Raw genomic sequence first — 19,801 nt, 5'->3', positions numbered from 1 at the left:
CGGAAGGAAGAAAAAAAATCACTTTCTACCCATTGTTAAATGACTTTGTGTGAATGTTTTAGGGAACTGATTCCATCTGCAGTGTGTCTGTTAATGATCTTCACATCCCCTTTCTGAAATTATTGGCCCTAAGGCGATGTTTACACAAAGTTTGAGTCTCTGGACATCAATGCTACCTTGTTCCATGATATACTGTATATACCACTTGCTTCATGAAAGGGCCTTTGCTAGCCATATCTTAATATGAATACAAGTACGGTATATTAATAATGGTTTTAATACAATAATGTGTAAATATCCGCATTCTGCCTAGTCCTGCTGCCATTTACATTCAGCATGTTTGCCTCCCAATACAGACTATGACTATGTGAGCAATCCATTGAGGGTTAATGCACCCCATCGCACCCCATCTGGTGTCAAGTGCCATTCAAGTCAATAGCAGTTAATGCCAGATCGGATGCATTATTATCCAGCAATGGACTCGAGTAAACCTCCACCATAGAATGGTGCATATTAATGTATGTAGCATACCTGAATGCAAACCTATTCGTATCCTGACCGGTACATCAGGCATATGTCTCATTTGGAAGGTTCCTACAGAGCTGAGGATGTTTAGAGACATGTTGGCTATTTCAGCAGCATGTTTGTTTCCATTTCTTTTAGGAAGACCGGATGCCACCATGTAGGCATCGCCGATTGTCTCTACCTGAAAAAATACACATCGTTTAAAAATGAATGTTGAATATTTTAAACATTGTTGCAACATTTTCCTAATACACTCGCTGTGCAGCAACTGACCAGGCGCTACCGCTGGACAACGAGGGAGAAGAGCTATCTCGTTAGACGTAACGTTATTTCTCTTTTTCAAAAGCTTTGGCTCAGACCATTTCATTTTGCTTGAAACCGATAAACTTTATTTTTTGATTTCTCTGATTTTTGGGCTGTGTTTCGGGGCTTTGATACTGTTTTTGACTGTGCTATATGTTACCTATTTCAGGTGTTGATAATCAGAGATCCTATGAGTTGATTTTGCGTATTGTGTAGGGATCATATATAATTCCTTAATGTCACAGAGGTTTTTTATCTCAAGATTTAAGGGAAGTACCACTGACCTCTTGGATCTCTGGGAACAGGTCCGAAGAACGGGCTCAACCCCGAAACGTTGCCCCCCTTATTTTCCTGTACCCCTTCTTTTCCTTGTCTTCCCCCCCCCCCCAATCCTTCCCTTACCCTGATTTCCTCCCTCTCCTCATGTTGTATTCCCTTCAGTTATTTTTCTACATACGTTGTTCACACTTGATACTGGTGTGAACAATACACATTTCACCTATTAACAAATTTCAGTGTGCATATATGTCTACACAAATTTCACGATATTAAACTTTATTTGGCTTATCCCTACATGTTTTCGTTGTATCCTTATTGGGTGCTGGAAACTTTCCTATTTTGTTAATTTTCCTAATGCAATTACATAGTTACATAGTAGATGAGGTTGAAAAAAGACTTCCGTCCATCAAGTTCAACCTATGCTAAATTTAGACAACAGATATTTTATCATATATCTATACTTATTTATAGTTTAAAGTAAAATTGTTGCTAACAGTCCTCTGGTATTTGTAAGCTGTGTTGATAAACATTTGACAGGTTTGGGGGGAAATGTATATACGTAAAGAAGTAAAAATAAAAATGTGTCTTGGCACATTTCTCTATTTTCTGCCTCCCCCCCCCCCCATCGGGTCTTAATAATACAAGTTACCCACATTTATTCTTGAGAAGAATGTTGTTCTTGGACTAAGCATGTAACGGACAAAGGGAGCCCATGGTCCAATAAATTAATCCTACAGTATATACAGTAGTCCAAAGTACTGTAGCTTTTTTGGGGCTGAGAATCACAATTGATGGCACTAGGATATTTCAGCCCAAAACAGCCCAACTGGCTGCTGACAATATAGAATATATAGAATAATGCCCTTAAAGGTGCAAATCCTGGTAGCTGACCGAAAATAAATATCTATAAACTATAATAGCAATTGGTGGAGGAGCGATAAAAGCATTTAAGTGCCAAAAATGTTCAAACACTCAACTTACAAACAGTCACTATTGTTCTACTAATAAGGGAACAAAAATTAAAGGGGGAAGAGCACTCACATAAACACAATAGTAATCTGCAGAGCTTATACTGTATTTATGAAGTTCAGTCTCCTGTCCTGGTCGGATATCCTGTCTGCATTATAGGTTGAGTTACTGGTTCAACAAATTTCATCAGAGCTCAGAGTCAGGGTCCGAAGAAAATGTTCTGGGATTATGTATATATCCCCTTTTCTTGTTGGGAGAACAATAGTGACTATTTAAGATGACCAAAAACAATGTGTACTAAAGGATTGGACAATCAAATTGTCTTAATTAATCAAATCCCCCTATGTCCTAATCAGGGAACCCATGAAGGAAAGGAAGGACAGGGCATGGGGGTTTTGCCTGTGCCCTCTTCTTGAACACATAGTAGATTTGTAGAAAAGGCATTAGCCAGAAGTAACCAAACACTCAAGTCTCAGAACCCCATGTAAAAAACTAACCTTCAAATATTGCTTAAAAATAGGTATCTGTGTTTGGTAGAAAATGCCTCAATCACATAGATGTAACCCCTTTTACATGTCACTGGCATTAGCACTCATTGGTCCTAGGAGGGACTGAGTCTTTAAGTGCATTCCATAAGTGTGTGGCATGGTGTGCTGTTGCTGTCTGTCTTCCAATATCACTGGGGTTGTGCTGTGACTGGTAACACAGTACTAACAGCTCTATTCTTTTCTGAACATCACACACAGTTCTTGTTTCTTATCATGAATATTTTAAAAGGGCAATGCAAAAGGAAGCACAAGAATAAACTAAATATGCAGCAATAGGTTTGTGTGGAAGCAATCCCCATTTAATGCAATTTGTAGCAATTCAATCGATTTTGGTGCAGAAAGAGTAACAATTTAGCCCTTGCCCCCTTACCTTGTAAACGTCATGATTGCCAAGAACAGCATCAAACAGGGTATAAAGGTCATTCAAGAGGTCAACCACCTCAATAGGTTCACTGAGGGCTGATATTGTAGTGAATCCAACAATATCACTAAAATAGATGGTAACTTGATCAAAATATTCTGGTTCAACTGTGGCCCCAGTTTTTAGGGCTTCAGCTACAGATCTGAAAAACACAACAACAGTTTTGTATTGGGTCTGTGACGTAGACGATGTTGTAATTCTACTTTCCAATTTATCAGCTTTACCACACAAAACTGGTACACTTGTATGTTGCACGGGCAACATGTATTTATACAGTAAATACTGATATCTGATAGCTGGTAGTAATAACAGGAAGTGAAAAACAAGAGCTGAAATTATAAAGTCAAAAGATACTTTGAGTAACGTTCTCCTTTCCATAACTGTATTCAATGCTTTAAGAAACATCAAAGATCTCATAGCCTCTGTCTCCTACAGTGATCAAGGAAATGGAATGTAGGCCCTGTCACGGGAGACGCGCTTAATAACACATTTATATTTCGTGGATCCTGATTGAGCAGAACAGGTTGAGCAAAATAAACTGAGATTTATTCCCTTGATAGTCAAACACACGACAACTGCAGAATAAACTTAATAATTACACTCACGGGTAGAGAAACAGAGGATAATGTCCAGAAAGGTGCCAAAGCACCAGAAGATTGTTCTTTAAAATGTAGTCCATTTGCAAATTGCCAAATAAATAGCCAGTCCAATCCTTCTGTGAATGGGCAAAGTCTTTTCTGGTTCTCTGGGATTTGCTGGAATCCCCAGGGCTAACGAAATCCTGAAGCAGGGCAAGTTTCCTTGTTGCGATGTTTTTAACCCCTTGCGTTCTGGAATCGTAGCCGCTGTACTTAGGTCTTATCCGCTTGATGAAATCAGGTAACAGCAACAGCAACAACACAGGAATGAGGGGTACAGGCCTTTTTAAGGACAAGGCCCTGTGAAGGGATACATTAGCCTCATCCCATTGGCAAGGAATTATCTTCCTCCTATCAGAACCTGCCATGTCACAGGGGCAAAACTTACAGCCAGCCCAGGTAACTCTGAGCATGCTCAGTGAGCAGCTTGGTAGCACTGCTAAGTAAAAAGGGGCCACTCATTTCTGGGGATGCAATGTCTGGAGTTTGGTCCCAAGGTGTGAAATATCCAGGCTGAGTAACAGGACCTGCTACTCAGAAACATCCTGATTAAGTGACACTTTAAGAATCTGGAGTCTTTCATCTACTAGACGCATCGGCATCTCCCAACCGGGGGGGGGGGGGGGGGAGGTCTTTCATCTATGCATAACATTTGTTCCCTACTGCCTTACAAAGGCAGGCAGAAAAAAATAGCATCCTGAAGGTACATGTTAACTGCAACAGAAGGCACTTTATCAAAAATATATGTTTCCCTTATGACAAAGTTATATTTTTAATATGTGTGTACTGGGGGGGGGGGGATTGCACATAAAAAAAATCAGGGTACTGGCTCACTCCGTTCCTAAATTAGCAGTCTTAAAAGGGGAACAGCATATAATATTAATCCCTTCATCCCCAATACGAAATAGGGGTAACCAGCCGAGCCCACTGCCTTTATTAATGCGTTGATTACCCCCATTTTCGCCACACCTCCCCCACTCAAAGCCCAAGGTTTGCCCTGGCCACCTCCTCTGGTGGTTGGGCTGACCTGAGGGTTTTTGAAGTCATTAGGTCTTGGGGATTGTCCTGCCGGGAGAGGCCATCAGCGTTCCCATGCTCACTGCCTTTCTTGTACTGAATGGTGAAGTCACATTCTTGCAAGGCCAGGCTCCAGCGCAGGAGCTTGGCAATCCCTCCCGACACCCACTGTAACCAACTTATGGGGTTATGGTTAGTGATAACAATGAAGGTTCTGCCATACAGAGAGGGCTGAAGCTTCTTTAGCGCCCATACTATGGCCAGACACTCCTTCTCAATAGTGGCATATGCTCCTTCTCTGGGCAGCCGCTTGCGGCCCAGAAACATCATTGGAGGTTCCCTGACCTCCCCCACCTGGCTGAGCACAGCACCAATGCCAAAGTCTGAGGCATCAGTCTGCTCCAGAAACTTCTTGGAATAATCTGGAGCGGCAAGGATGGGTGCAGTCTTCAAAGCCTGAAAAAATTTTTCCCAGGCTGGAGACCAGACTACCAGCACAGACTGTCGCTTCTGGGTCAAGTCAGTCAGGGGTTTTGCAATGGCACTATACTGGGGAACAAACTTCCTATAGTAGCCTGCAGTGCCTAGATACGCCATGACCTGCTTCTTGGTTTTGGGAGTGGGCCACTGCACTACTGCCTCTACCTTAGCTGGTTCTGGCTTGAGGTGCCTTCCACACACCCTATGCCCTAGGTATAAGACTTCAGCCATCCCTACTAAGCACTTGGTGGGTTTTAAGGTGAGACCTGCCTCCCTAATCCTGGCTAGCACCGCCACTACATGAATTAAGTGTGATTCCCAGGAGTTACTGAACACAGCAATATCATCCAGATAAGCCCTTGCAACCCCTTGCATGCCCTCTAGCAAACGATTGACCAGGCGTTGGAAGGTAGCCAGTGCATTCTTCATCCCAAATGGCATCACTAAGAACTCATAGAGGCCACTTAGAGTGATGAAAGCCGACTTCTCCCTAGCCTCCTGGGTCAAAGGGATCAGCCAGTACCCTTTACTGAGATCCCTGGTGGTCAGATACCTTGCCCCCGCGAGTTCATCCAGCAACTCATCCATGCGGGGCATGTGGTAGGCATCTGAAACCGTCCCTGCATTGAGTTGTCGGTAGTCCACACAGAACCGGGTGGTCCCATCCTTCTTAGGCACTAAGACTACCGGACAAGCCCCAGGGCTCTGGGATGGTACAATTACCCCTAGGGCCAGCATCTCCTCCACCTCCCTCTCTATACTGCCCTTCACCTCTGCTGACACTCTATAAGCGTGCTTATGCAGAGGTTTCAGATCCCCTGTAAGCACTGGGTGCTCAGTGATGTGTGTCCTCCCTGGCTTGTCCGTGAACAGAGCCCTGTACTGCTCTAGCATAGCCCTGGCATCTGCTCTCTGCCTGACACTCAGCTGAGCCCCCATCTCCCCCTGCTTTATGGTACCTCCCTGCCTAGCCTCCCCTAGGAGATCTGGTAGAGCTATGTCCTCCTTGAGCATATGGATGTGATCAACTTTGGTCCTCCCTGTCTCCCTAACCCTGGCTAGCACTGCTGCTACCTGTCCTGGATACAAACCACTGATCTGCATGAAGCCAACTATCCTCTCCCTGTATGTTCCCACATACATCTGCACTCTCTCTAGTGCCCTCCTGACCAGGCAGTGGGAGGTAGCCAGAGCATTCCTCATCCTGAATGGCACCCTGAAAAACTCATAGAGGCCATTCTGAAGGCTGAAGACTGACTCCCCCTTTGCCTTCCTCTCTACACTGTCTGCCACCTCTGCTGATACTCCATAGGTATTCTTATGCAGAGGATGCAGATCCCCTGGGAGCACAGGCTGATCTGTACTATGTGCCCTGCCCAGCTTGTCTGAGAACAGGACCCTAGGCTGCTCTACCCTAGCCCCGGCTTCTGCCACTGCCTGCCTACCTCCCCTGGCCCCTAGCTCAACTAGGACCCCCCTACGAAACCCTATCCTACCTAAGAGGCCTGGCACTGCCTGAGCTACTTCCTGAAACATGTTCCCCATTCCTGGTAACAGGTTCAGGAGCATCTGCACATAATCACCCGCTTTTCCCTCTGGCTGGCAGGCATCCCAGGGGTGGCCAAAGTCTGCCACTGCCCCTGCTGCCTCCGGCCAGAAGTAAGGCTGCAACAGCTGGGTTCTCATGTGAGTGACCCCCTGATGCCCCACTAGTGGACTGGGGAAGGCTACCTGCAACAATTGCTGCCTACCCTCCCTGGGTCCCACTAGCAGTCTTCTACCTGTCCAGCCCCTGGCTTACCCGGTAGAACCTGGCTCCCTACACCAGAGCCCGCGGTGCCACAGCCTGTGGTCTGACCCTCCGCTTTCCCAGGACTCGGACGCCCGCAGTCCCATACCTTCTAAGCTGGGGTCAGCTTTCACCGCATCCCTATCTGCTGTCCCTAATTCTAACCTCCCACCCTTAGTCTCTAAGTCAGGGGTAACAGGGACAGGTAAAGGGAACAGTAAGTCAGTCACTGGTCGCGACTCAGTAGTCTGGCTTACCTGTCTGGTCTCCGCAGAGGCCACTGGAACCGTTGGTCCCAAATGCAGGGGGACAGAGGTTGATTCGGCTGTGACTCCTGATGACAGGCTCTTAGGAATCGCCGCAACAGCAGGCAATTCCGCAGCAACCACACAGATCACAGGCTCCAGGTTATTGCTAAGGCGCACCTCAGCAGTTTCCCTGGACAAAACCCCCACCTCCCTCATGCCATGATTGGCACCCCCATCCACAATGATCTGGGCACCCTGTAAGGACCGCAGCCCTCCATCAGGCATGGTTCTTTGCACCCCGGTGCCCGGGAGCAAATCTTCTGGCTGCACCAGAATAACAGCAGCACCCAAATCTGGCAAGCTCCCTGCTTGCCGGTCACCAAAGGTAACCCTCCGTGGGTGCCTGCTCAGGACATCAGCAGGCTGCATCTCGACTGATGCACTTGGACATCCTCTGCTCACTGCTGCTGGCTCTGAGGTGACAAAAGCAGCATCTGCCTGGGACATCCCTCTTGGTTGTGGCTCCATGGCTGTGCTCTGTTCCTCTGTGTGGGCCAGCCCAATCTGGGTTACTGGCCCTGCAGCTTGTGAACATTGCCCCTGATGGGGTCCCCCAGACCGCTCACGGTCCGGGCAATGTGGCCGGATGTGGCCCACCTTGTGGCAATGATAGCACCGTCTCTCAAGCTTGAACTCCCCAGTATAGGGCGTGTCACTGCCCACTGTATGTTTGGGAGTCCGCTGAGGTGCAGACAGGTCCCCCCTAGCCGGAATGGCTGCCTCTCTGGGGACTGCTGCGTTGCTCACCAATGCTCTGCTGGTTACATATTCATTTGCTGGCTCTGCTGCTTCCACAGCAGTTACTCTGGGTACGTCCTGTTCCCCGCTGACAAGGTGGGAGTGAGGGGGCCTTCCAAGCGCTGTTGACAGGAGCTCGAGTCGCTGTTCATAGCTAAGCCCTTCTCCCCAGGCGGTGAGGAGTGCAATGAGTCCAGAGGTAGTAAGTCCGGTCGCCGCAGCGACTGATCCATCTGCAACCCCTGGCCCAACGCCACCCTCTTCCAGGCGGTCACTGACATCCTTCCCCTGTCCTTGCAGCCCCGGAGCTGGAGAGATCTCTTGCACTCCGGGCTGAGTACTGTCTGCTGCCACAGCAGCTGGTGGGCCCATCCTGCCCTCATATTCTTCTAAGTCCTCCTCTAGCTGACTCTTTGACCGACCGTCTGTCGTGAACCCGTATCCCACACATCTCTCCACTATCTGCGCCCGGTTCCAGGTACAAAACCTTCCTGAGCGTGGACTCATGGTGCCACTGGGGTATAGGTCCAGAGACCAGTGAATTATCTCGTGCTTCTTTGGAAGTGTGTGTAAGTTGCCACTTGTCTGAGGAGCTTGCAATCTACAAGGTCCTCACTATATTACAGAAAACTGCAATATAGGCTCAATCAGTATCTCACCAGCTGCCACCAGTTTTAAACGCTTGTCACGGGAGACGCGCTTAATAACACATTTATATTTCGTGGATCCTGATTGAGCAGAACAGGTTGAGCAAAATAAACTGAGATTTATTCCCTTGATAGGCAAACACACGACAACTGCAGAATAAACTTAATAATTACACTCACGGGTAGAGAAACAGAGGATAATGTCCAGAAAGGTGCCAAAGCACCAGAAGATTGTTCTTTAAAATGTAGTCCATTTGCAAATTGCCAAATAAATAGCCAGTCCAATCCTTCTGTGAATGGGCAAAGTCTTTTCTGGTTCTCTGGGATTTGCTGGAATCCCCAGGGCTAACAAAATCCTGAAGCAGGGCAAGTTTCCTTGTTGCGATGTTTTTAACCCCTTGCGTTCTGGAATCGTAGCCGCTGTACTTAGGTCTTATCCGCTTGAAGAAATCAGGTAACAGCAACAGCAACAACACAGGAATGAGGGGTACAGGCCTTTTTAAGGACAAGGGCCTGTGAAGGGATACATTAGCCTCATCCCATTGGCAAGGAATTATCTTCCTCCTATCAGAACCTGCCATGTCACAGGGGCAAAACTTACAGCCAGCCCAGGTAACTCTGAGCATGCTCAGTGAGCAGCTTGGTAGCACTGCTAAGTAAAAAGGGGCCACTCATTTCTGGGGATGCAATGTCTGGAGTTTGGTCCCAAGGTGTGAAATATCCAGGCTGAGTAACAGGACCTGCTACTCAGAAACATCCTGATTAAGTGACACTTTAAGAATCTGGAGTCTTTCATCTACTAGACGCATCGGCATCTCCCAACCGGGGGGGGGGGTCTTTCATCTAAGCATAACATTTGTTCCCTACTGCCTTACAAAGGCAGGCAGAAAAAAATAGCATCCTGAAGGTACATGTTAACTGCAACAGAAGGCACTTTATCAAAAATATATGTTTCCCTTATGACAAAGTTATATTTTTAATATGTGTGTACGGGGGGGGGGGGGATTGCACATAAAAAAAATCAGGGTGCTGGCTCACTCCGTTCCTAAATTAGCAGTCTTAAAAGGGGAACAGCATATAATATTAACCCCTTCATCTCCAATACGAAATAGGGGTAACCAGCCGAGCCCACTGCCTTTATTAATGCGTTGATTACCCCCATTTTCGCCACAGGCCCATATTTACTAAGCCTTCTTCTGCCACAAGGCTTGAGCACAATCTTCAGGCGATAGAAGACAGGTTACAGCCCATTTGAGCCAAATGGGTTATAAAGTCTATTGGCATCCAAGAGATGTAGCACAAAGCCAAGAGAGTGGGTCAAAATTGCAGTAAAAAATCTAACTTTATTCGTCCATTGAAAAACGGAGGTGTAGAGACCTCCTACATGTTTCGTGCATCCTGCACTTTATCAAGGAGTATCAGAACCTTGCTATCTGGATATAAAGTGTATTGTACTGCTTAATAAATATTGCCCATAATGTTTTAAAACAGCAATCCCCTCTACTCATGAAAAAACATAAATGTCTCCTTTCTTTTTACCACGTACAGTCCATTTGTGGCTGTTTTTAGAAACTGCAGTTTTTTTAATGCAATACAGATGTAGCAAGATCTACTATCCTTGGGGTCGTGGAAAAAATGCTTTAAACCTCAGTCCGACTACAGCCCCTCCTTGGGCAGCAAGGTTTGCCAGCAGGAAAGATTACCGCTACTGGGGTCCATGCTTTTGAATGGGACTCCCGCAGCGTTAATACTTTCTTTGATGTGGGAGAGAATACCGATACTCACTTTTCAGATGAGCTGCACAGCCGTTCTGCCGCCGTGTCCCTGTCTCTCTGTCTTCAGCAGTCCCTGCAGTGCAGGTAAGATGCAGGGCTCTGTTTCCTTCCCTCTGGATGATGTTGATGTCCTTACATGGGGCTCTACATCATCAAGCGGACTGGGCAGAACACATAACATGACCAAATATGGATATATAGCCTCCCCGCATATTGTAGAGACCCATATAAGGACTTCAATGTTATCCAGGGGAAGGAAACACAGCCTACTGTACATCTTACCTGTGCTGCAGGGACACGGCCGCAGACAGAGAGACGGGATGCAGATGGCTGCGCTGCTCATTTGAAAGGTGAGTAGCTGTATTCTCTTGCAGATGACCCAAAAGGATTAATGCTGCGGGGTCCCATTCAAAAGCATGAAACCCCATAGAGATAATCCTTCCGGGCAGCTCACTGTTCTCGGTGCTGCGAGATCTGTAGCGGCAATACAACCGCACCAGAACAGACAAAATCACGGCACCGAGAACAGCAAGTCTTGCTACATCTGTACCGTGACAATGATTTTAGTACTTTTTTCATTCCTGGTTTTAGTGGAAGGGAAAATTGTTTTATTGGTATTGGCCATGACTCAAAAATGATTATATTTATAAGCCCATGTGATCCGGTACCATTCAGGGGGTCTGATGAAGCACTACATGCGAAACTAGTAGAGGTCACGTGAGGCTGCGTCTTGGATCTGTTGGAGTGAGAAAGACACACACCTTGTGGGATAGAGGTTCCTGGCGGCGCGGGTGTTTAGTGTTGGTCCGACCTACATCTACGATCCCTGGCTGTGTGAACCAAGGCTTCCTGAGGCTGTCTCCCATTTTTGGCCAATTGTAAGTTAAACTTTTAATTTAATGTTTGTTAAGAGTTCTGTGTCCCTTGGACATTTTAAGTTGTGTCCTATATGTTTCACATTATGGGGGTCCTGCACTAAGCAGTGATAAGTGCTTTTAAGTGAGATAAAAAGCCTTTATAGCGTGATACTGCCTGCTGTGAGATTCACAAAGCAGTGATAAGTCTTTTAAGTGAGATAAATGCCTTTATAGCGCGATACTGCGTTCTGTGAGATTCACAAAGCAGTGAAAAGTGCTTTTAAGTAGCCATTATAGCGCGATACTGCACTGTTATCACTGCTTTGTGAATCTCACAGCAGGCAGTATCACGCTATAAAGGCAGTTATCTCACTTAAAAGCACTTATCACTGCTTAGTGCATCACCCCCTATGTGTTTGTGTGTCACCTCTGAGTTTGGGGTTGCTTTAAATAAAGACTATTTGTGTTTGCTCAGTGCTCTTTCTGCCTTTTCTTTCTTGGGAATAGTATAGTTTATTAAAACCAGGAAACAAAAGATTCCCATAAGATGCACTCTTCCTACATTAAAAGATAACTTTTAATGAATTGTTGATAAACTAATAAGGCATATAAAAATAAAAAGTAGATGCGAGAAGAGTAGAGCACCATCAAAAACTGGAGTCAGGAATAAAAAATAAAAAAATTCATTCTTAGGGCTGCGACCTATGTATTTAAATAGGGGTATGAGGCAGCCAATATAATATCAAATATACTCTTAAGTGAATGGAATAATCCTACGTGCCATAATACTGCCAAGTGGTATTAAAAGTTGACTGATTTACTATTTCAGGTTCACATACATATATACAATTTACTGTGCTGTGACAGTGAAGGAAGAAATAAAGAAAATAAATTGTTTCTGAATTATCCAGTGTCAGTGAAAGTTGTAAGCAAAGAGATATAAAGTAGATACTCGATTATATAAAGACAAAAGTCAAATGTCTAAAGTGACTAGTGTTGCAAACTGGTTGATTGTGAGAGTTTGCTTGACAGTATGCCCGACATGCCTGTATAATAGATATATTTAGCTACACAGTTACTTAGTATCATGCTGTGATGGCTGCTGCCTCCTGCTGTCTGTGCCCCTGTCCTTTCAAAGTGACTTGTCTTTATATAATCGAGTATCTACTTTATATCTCTTTGCTTGCACCTTTCACTGACACTGGATGATTCCGAGACAATTTATTTTCTTTATTTCTTCCTTCTCTCTCCCAGCACTGTCAACTATATATGTATTTACGCCTGCAATAGTAAGCCAGTCAACTTGTAATGCCACTTGCCAGTATTATGGCTCATAGTATAATTCCATTCATTTAAATGGGGGTCCTCTGTTATCCGCTGGAACCCATCCCGCAGACCGCTGTCAGATAGCAAAATATCAGATTGCAAATCCAATGTTAATCCGCGGCGTTGAGCGTCGGATAAATTCCGACGTAGGATAATGCGTTCGGCGGATTGTATTATGATGCATTGGAGTATCCGTGCAATGGATGACTGACGGATAGCGGGGACCACCTGTATATTTGATATTATATTGGCTGACTCATAACCCTATATCAGGGGTGACACCTACTCCTGTCCTCAAGGGCCACCAACAGGTCAGGTTAAAGGATATCCCTGCTTCAGCACAGGTGGCTCAATCTGTGGCTCAGTCAACCTAACCTGTTGGTTGCCCTTGAGGACTGGATTTGGCCACTCCTGCCTTATATAAATACAGAGGTCGCAGCCCTAAGAATTAATTTGTACTTTTTGATATGCCTTATTAACAATGAATAAACAGTATTTTTTTTAAGTAGGAGGAAACTCTGAGTGCATCTTATGGGAATCTTTTGTTTCCTGGTTTGGAAAATGAAGGAGGCCACAGATTTTCCTGTTAAATTTCGAATGCATATTACGTGGCCAATGCTTGGGTGAGTATTTGCACAAATGCCCCAGTTTGTAGATCTCTAGTGATGAGGACTTGGCAAACCTTATAAAAACAGTAGGACCTGATATCTTAGAGATCTTGTATGAAAGCCCAGTGCACAAAATTAACCCATATCAGCTTATCTACTTTGAAACTATAAGGAGGAGGCTGTTTGTAGATGCTACATGGATGTCATTGAAAATGACATTGTGGGACAACCATAACATTACTGTACATTCAGTAAATGGAATAGACCCTATATTCATTTTATAGCAACAATATAAACAGTAGTAAAATAATAGTAAACAGTATAATATAGAGGGTTGTTAACTGACTACAACCACCAAACAAATGTGTTTTAGATGAACGTGGCATGAACTGCACATTTAACAAGCCCGTTTTTCCATCTCTTTGCAATGGCCCCCATTAAACCTACTGGCAGCAAAGGGGCTAATAGAAGGTTTCTCCATAACAATGTTGGAAGTTATGTCTTTAGATGTATGCCACAGTTTTACAAAGTGCGGCATGTTGAATACCTTATCTCAGTTCAGAAGTTTTCTTTTTCTGGCATTTGTTATTAACAAAATACAATTCCTTTGGCAAAGACACAGCAATGATTTAAAACACACTTTCACGTCTCAGACAGATCCACAAACCTGCCTCTCCCTTTTGTCACTCAGCATACAATGCTTCCACTGCACCCAGGGATTCTGGGTAATGACATGCAAATGAGCACTCAGTGTGTCACTTTTAGCTTCTTATCATTGTAACATGTATCCCTATAAGCTTAAACCTGCTGTTTTACAGTTGTTTTCAGCACAGCCTGCGTTACAGAAACCCATCCTGGAAACCCGACAGCTGTTTTGTTCTTTTGGGTCTCACCAGTGTGAAATGAATAATACTTACGGAGGCAGCATTTGGGATAGAAGTTTTTCTGTTTTCTGCTTTTCGATTTCCAGTTCTTCCGTTCTTTCTCTGATTAAATCTTCCAGGTTACTCGAGTATTGCTCCAGCATTCTTAACATCGAGTCTATAATATTGGTTTTCTTGCCTTTGTTGATGGTTTTAAACTGAAAATAACATGCAGGTTCATTATTGCTGCAATTTTAGTTTATGTCCCACCCATGTATATATTGTAATATAAACATTTCATTTACAAACAAGGATTGGATGGTAACATTCTGATTGCAGTATAGGTAACCTATGGGAGAAAAGCATCATTATCCTAAAGTATTATCCTGGTATTACACAGGTTATTAAGAATTTATATTAGTGTTAGGGACCCCTGGAAATGTGGTCTGCCATGCAGTTGCTCAGGGGCTTACAACAATTTTGGCCAAATATGTTAAACTAAAAGACCATTTTATTTAATAGATATTTATACATATATATTTAGGCACTGTACCGTGTATGAGTTTCACTGGATGTGCACTGAGCTCTGTCTGTGTATTATCCTAAAGAAGCAGCCTCTGCAAAGTGAGCCAATGACAGTGACATGTATAAGGGGTTAAATCTGGGTGATTGATGTCTTTTTACCTGTACATATATATGTGGAAATCCTTTTTTAAGTGAATTTATAAACATGGTAAACTGAGATTTGGGAGGGGTTTGATTTCCCCTGGCTGCTCACTGTGTTCATCAAGAGTTTGCCCAAGCAAAGCCCCTTCCGCCTTTCATTATTGGCTCTTTAATAAGGACCTTCATAGGCCCCTGAGAAATGCAATTAGTATTTAATTTCCGGAGCAGCAAAATAAGCTTTTAGACTGTTTGTAATATTGTTAAATGGTTTATAAAAAGTTACATGTTTAAAAAGTTTACAATCTAAGTGAGATTTTGGGAGACAGAATGAAATTAAGGACAATCTAGGAATCATTGTTCTGCAGGTGCATTTGGGCATACCGCAGTGGGTAAAAAGTCAAATGGTGGAAAGATGGTGCAGTGACTGCTTTCCATCCTATGGTTATACTGTATTTCATTGAACATCCTCAATTGGTTCCCTATTTCAGAGAAAAATAAATAATTATTTAAACCAAGGCACGATTTGTCTTGAGTCATAACTAGCTCCTCAGAGCTTTAATCTTAGATCACATCAAAGATCCAGCCAAGAAGAAACATAACAACCCTGAGTATCTATAGTGAAAACAGTGTTACAAATGGCGCTCCTCCCCACACACACACAGTGAACACAGAAAAAAACTGTGTCTTTTTCAAACACACAAGTGATACAAATTAAAGTGCATTAGAATGAATTGGAAAGTGTAACCAAGTGATGTGATAGAGATATGAAATAGTGAACTGTGTATAATTATTTAGATGTGAGAAAAAATATATAAAATATATTAGTGCATAATATAGAAGAAAATATAAATAAATAATGTTCCTGCAGCTCAAACCCCTAAAAAGAACTGTTCCACCAATTCTTCTCCAATCGTACATTACGCAAAACAGGGGAGCGCAGATGGGTACTCAGAAAGAAAAAGACAGCACACAGTGCAATAGGTACTGGAAGCTGTTGGATCTTTGGGAATGAGGTGAAATAGGAGTGATTATCACATACAGTTTTACCAGAAAATCAAAAGTCTTTCAAAACTGTGGCAGAATCTTCATACACTGGTGTCTGATTGACCCTCCCGGGAAAACAGAGAGAAGACAAATAGTGCAGACAAATAAAACAAATGTTATATATAAATGGCACTCAGTAAGAAATCCACTTACATAGTGTCCTTTTTTGAAAATATTATCGTTAAAATCTTTGAACGCTTGCCGTGCGCCAGAGTGCTCCTTTCTCACCGCCTCACTTGAACGATGGCATCTCTCTGCACTCTCGGGTCTGGTGTCTGGGTATTCACTCACAGGAAGTGCGTGTTTCTTCTCTCAGCTCCCTGGATGCAAAAGGATGAAGCCCAGCCCTACGCATTTCACCGCAAACAGACGTCTTCTTCCAGAGTAAACTTCTTCAGGAAGCATCACCGGGAGCGTTCAAACATTTTAAAGAATGGATACCACATGTGTGGATTTCTTACAGAGTGCCATTTATACATAACGTTTGTTTTATTGGTCCACACTATTTCTCTGTTTTCTCTGGAGGGTCAATCAGACGCCAGGCTATTAACATTTTGCCATATTTTTTTAAAGGCTTTTGATTTTTTGGGAATATGTGAGAATCACTCCTATTTCACCTAATTCCCAGAGATCCTACAGCTTTCCCATACCTATTAAACTATGAACATGTTGCTTTTTTTCTGGTTCTTTCTGGGTACCCATTTTGCGCTCCCCTGTTTTGGATAACCCCCAGAATCCCACGTAAAAGTAATTTCAACAAAATAAAAGAAAACACTCTACTTGTTATCAGTTGATCTCGGATGACATTGAAAGGGAAGTGGGTATGTTAAACTGCAAAGGCTTCCTCTCAATTGTACATTTTAATCAAAGCACAAGGATGTAAAAACCATCAAAGCATCTATTAAAATAAAATACAATATTTATTATGATAAGAATCAAAATGTGTGTGCAAATATATAGGAGGAAATAGGAGGAGCGGCTCAGTGAGTAACGACACTGACTGGCACTGAGTTTGAAGCAGGGGAACCTGGTTCAATTCCCCGCGTCGGCTCCTTGTGACCTTGGGCAAGTCACTTTATCTCCCTGTGCCTCAGGCACCAAAAATATAGATTGTAAGCTCCACGGGGCAGGGACCTGTGCCTGCAAAATGTCTCTGTAAAGCGCTACGTAAAACTAGCAGCGCTATACAAGAACATGCTATTATTATTATATATGCCTGCATTGACTGATAATTCCTTTGTTGATGAGCTTAATTATTGTGTCTATATGAAACATTCATATATAGTACACGGGTGTCACCTTATACAGTACCTTAGTATCATTAGTAGGACTTGCTCCATTTTTCATGGACAAGTAGGGCTATTATAAGCCATTATCACAGATAAAAAAAAAATGCCTTGGCCAACCTGATCGAAAATCTCATCAAACGTAGGTCTTCTCTCTGCCAGTTCACTCCAGCATTGTTTCATCAGCTGTATGCACTCATAGGGGGCCTGGTCGGGAGCCACCGTTGGACGACATAAAGGAGGGGGTTTCATTACTTTCCTAATGATTTCTGCAGAGAAGAAAACATTATCTATGTCATAAATAAATATGGTAGGAAAAATTATATACAAGTGAAACGTGGCCCTGTAATTGAAATCTAAAAAGGGGAGCGATATCAAGTAGCCTGTTCAATTAAAAAAGCTTGTCCTGTCTGTGAAAGAGCAAAGCCCAGGAAACTATCCAGAGACAGATGGTGACCTATTTGAGATCTAATTTTCCACCTTTTCTACCCAACAAGGGCTTGGCTCACGGTTTGTTAGCTGCCGGCTTCACAAATCAAAACAATGTGCCATAGTTTATCTCCAGCTTCTGTGAGCAAAACTACAGGCTCATACTGTACTTTATCTGGGAAGCTGCATGTAAATCAATATTATATAGGGTGCAGTGGGGAAAACAAGTTACAAAAAACATCAGTATCTTATCTGTATAGATAACAATAGAGAGAGAGTAGAAACACTTCATTGCTTATGCACATGCATTCAGGGCTGGAGCTAGGCCTAGGCAAGCTAGGCGATCGCCTAATGTGGCTCATTTTGGGGGGTTGCCAGAGCGGAGGTGGATGATGGCTTGGGAGGAGCATGCCCCAGGGGTCCAACCCGAACGTCTTCACTGACTTCCGGTGTGTGCCGCTGCTCCAGCGCAGTTCCTCCCCTATTCCACTTCAGGACCGCATCCAGTTAGGCATTTTTAATTGGGAGGGAAGTGATAGATTGAGGAAGGGGGGTGAGAGTGAGGAGGGAAGATGAGGAGGGGAATGAGAGAGAGGATGAGGGGGGAGGATGAGAGAAAGGATGAGGGGGAGGGTGATTGAGGATAAAGAGTGGGTTGAAAGAGGATGAGAGAGAAAATGAGGAGGGGTGAGAGAGTGGATGAGGGAGGTGAGAGATAGGATGGGGGGGGTGAGAGAGAGAGGATGAGGGAGGTGAGAGAGAGGATGAGGGGGGTGAGAGAGGATGAGGAGGGGGTGAGAGAGGATGAGGGGATGAGAGAAAGGGTGAGGGGGGAGGGGTAGTGAGGATGGGGGGGGGGGGTGAGAGAGGAAACAGAGGGAGAATGGGCACCCAAAGAGTTATAGCACTATTTCAGGATTGTACCATTGAAAGTGATATCGACATTAAGCATTGTAAAGTATCTAAAAATTAAAGCATTTCCATTATTTTTAGTGGATAGACTTTTGTTATTGACCCTCCTCCCTTAAGCAAAGAGCTTTCAAAACCATACAGGTTTTTTCTTTATGTGTACTCTCCACTTCAACAAAGGACCGTGACGTTGCAAAAACCGTGTACACTAAAATAGTCACGTTACTCAAAATGTCCACCACATTTACATTACTCCCAGACAAATACAGCTACTACCACTATGAACTGCAATTCCGCATCAAAAACACAAATGCACGAAAAGGTCGTGATGTAGCAATAGTGAAGATACCATTCAAAGTGACTAACTAGCTAAATGTTTCACATTATCCACATACCACTTACCCTTGGCTGGAAGTCCTGACATGCAATAAGGTGGACCTCGTACGACTACTTCTTGTAAAATAATAGCAAAGCTATAAACATCCCCTTTAAATGTGCCTCTTCTGGACAGCGCTTGATCCCGAAGTAATTCTGGGGCTGTCCAAAACAATTCTGTGAAACAGAACCATGTAGAATGTCAGTCAGCAGAAAAGGTAAGAAGATAAGTTGGAGTAACGATGCGATGGGCATTATGGAGCATCTAGAGGGTGTTTTAAATCTTACCTTCTGGAGTACACGGGCTACGTGGGCATTTTTGGTTTTCCCTAATTTCATTATATCCATAGTCAGTGATCTTTAGCACAAAACGCCCGTCGACAACACAGTTTCGTGATTTCAGATGGCCGTGGGAAAAATCTCGATGGTGTAAGTATCTCATACCCTGTGAAATGAAAAAGTAATGTCTTGAAATGGGGATGGTATGAAAAGAAAGCCACATTATAAAACCCTGATAAAAAGAGCATTAAAAAAAATTGTGTGTGTGCCGAGCACGTGCATTTTAAGTGAAACTTCTTTGTGTTTTGTCACTGTTTTGTCACAGAAATTGTATTTGTGATGGAGATGTTTTTAATTAAAAATCAAAACAGAATTTCAGTGCCAAAACGCAAACAAGTTTGACTTAGAACGCGCGTGCGCGGCCCCCCCCCCCCCCGTTTTACCTATTTGTACTTTGATATGTATAGTAATTGTGAATTTCTCATTTGCGTGTGTGTCTCTGTGTGTGTATGTGTCTCTGACTCTGTGTGTGCGCCTCTGTGTGTGTGTGTGTCTCTGTGTATGTGCCGGCGTCTCTCTGTGTGTCTGTGTCTCTATGTGTGTCAGTGTGCGTCTCTGTGTGTGTGTCTTTGTGTATGCGTCTCTGTGTGTGTGCAGCTCTGTGTGTCTCTGTTTGTGTGTCTGTGTGTGCGTCTTTGTGCCCATGGCACCAACTGCACCTA

General features: G+C 43.9%; 1 protein-coding gene across 2 annotated transcripts in view; it reads right to left on the bottom strand.

Annotated features, from left to right (window-relative positions):
- LOC142490408 (retinal guanylyl cyclase 2-like) overlaps positions 1-19,801 on the bottom strand; it is a 140,568-nt gene that overhangs the window by 49,743 nt on the left and 71,024 nt on the right. For both annotated transcript variants that reach the window (XM_075592666.1, XM_075592667.1), the window contains exons 10-15: positions 19,089-19,245; positions 18,828-18,977; positions 17,208-17,356; positions 14,146-14,309; positions 2,995-3,187; positions 532-706 (exon numbers count right to left, since the gene is read on the bottom strand). In XM_075592666.1, coding sequence (XP_075448781.1) covers positions 532-706; positions 2,995-3,187; positions 14,146-14,309; positions 17,208-17,356; positions 18,828-18,977; positions 19,089-19,245 — 988 coding nt within the window. The remainder of the gene's footprint in view (positions 1-531; positions 707-2,994; positions 3,188-14,145; positions 14,310-17,207; positions 17,357-18,827; positions 18,978-19,088; positions 19,246-19,801) is intronic.

This window comes from Ascaphus truei, chromosome 3 (assembly GCF_040206685.1).
Source record: "Ascaphus truei isolate aAscTru1 chromosome 3, aAscTru1.hap1, whole genome shotgun sequence".
Taxonomy (NCBI): domain Eukaryota; kingdom Metazoa; phylum Chordata; class Amphibia; order Anura; family Ascaphidae; genus Ascaphus; species Ascaphus truei.
The sequence above is the reverse complement of the archived record's forward strand: the minus strand, read 5'-3'. Positions and strand labels throughout refer to the sequence as shown.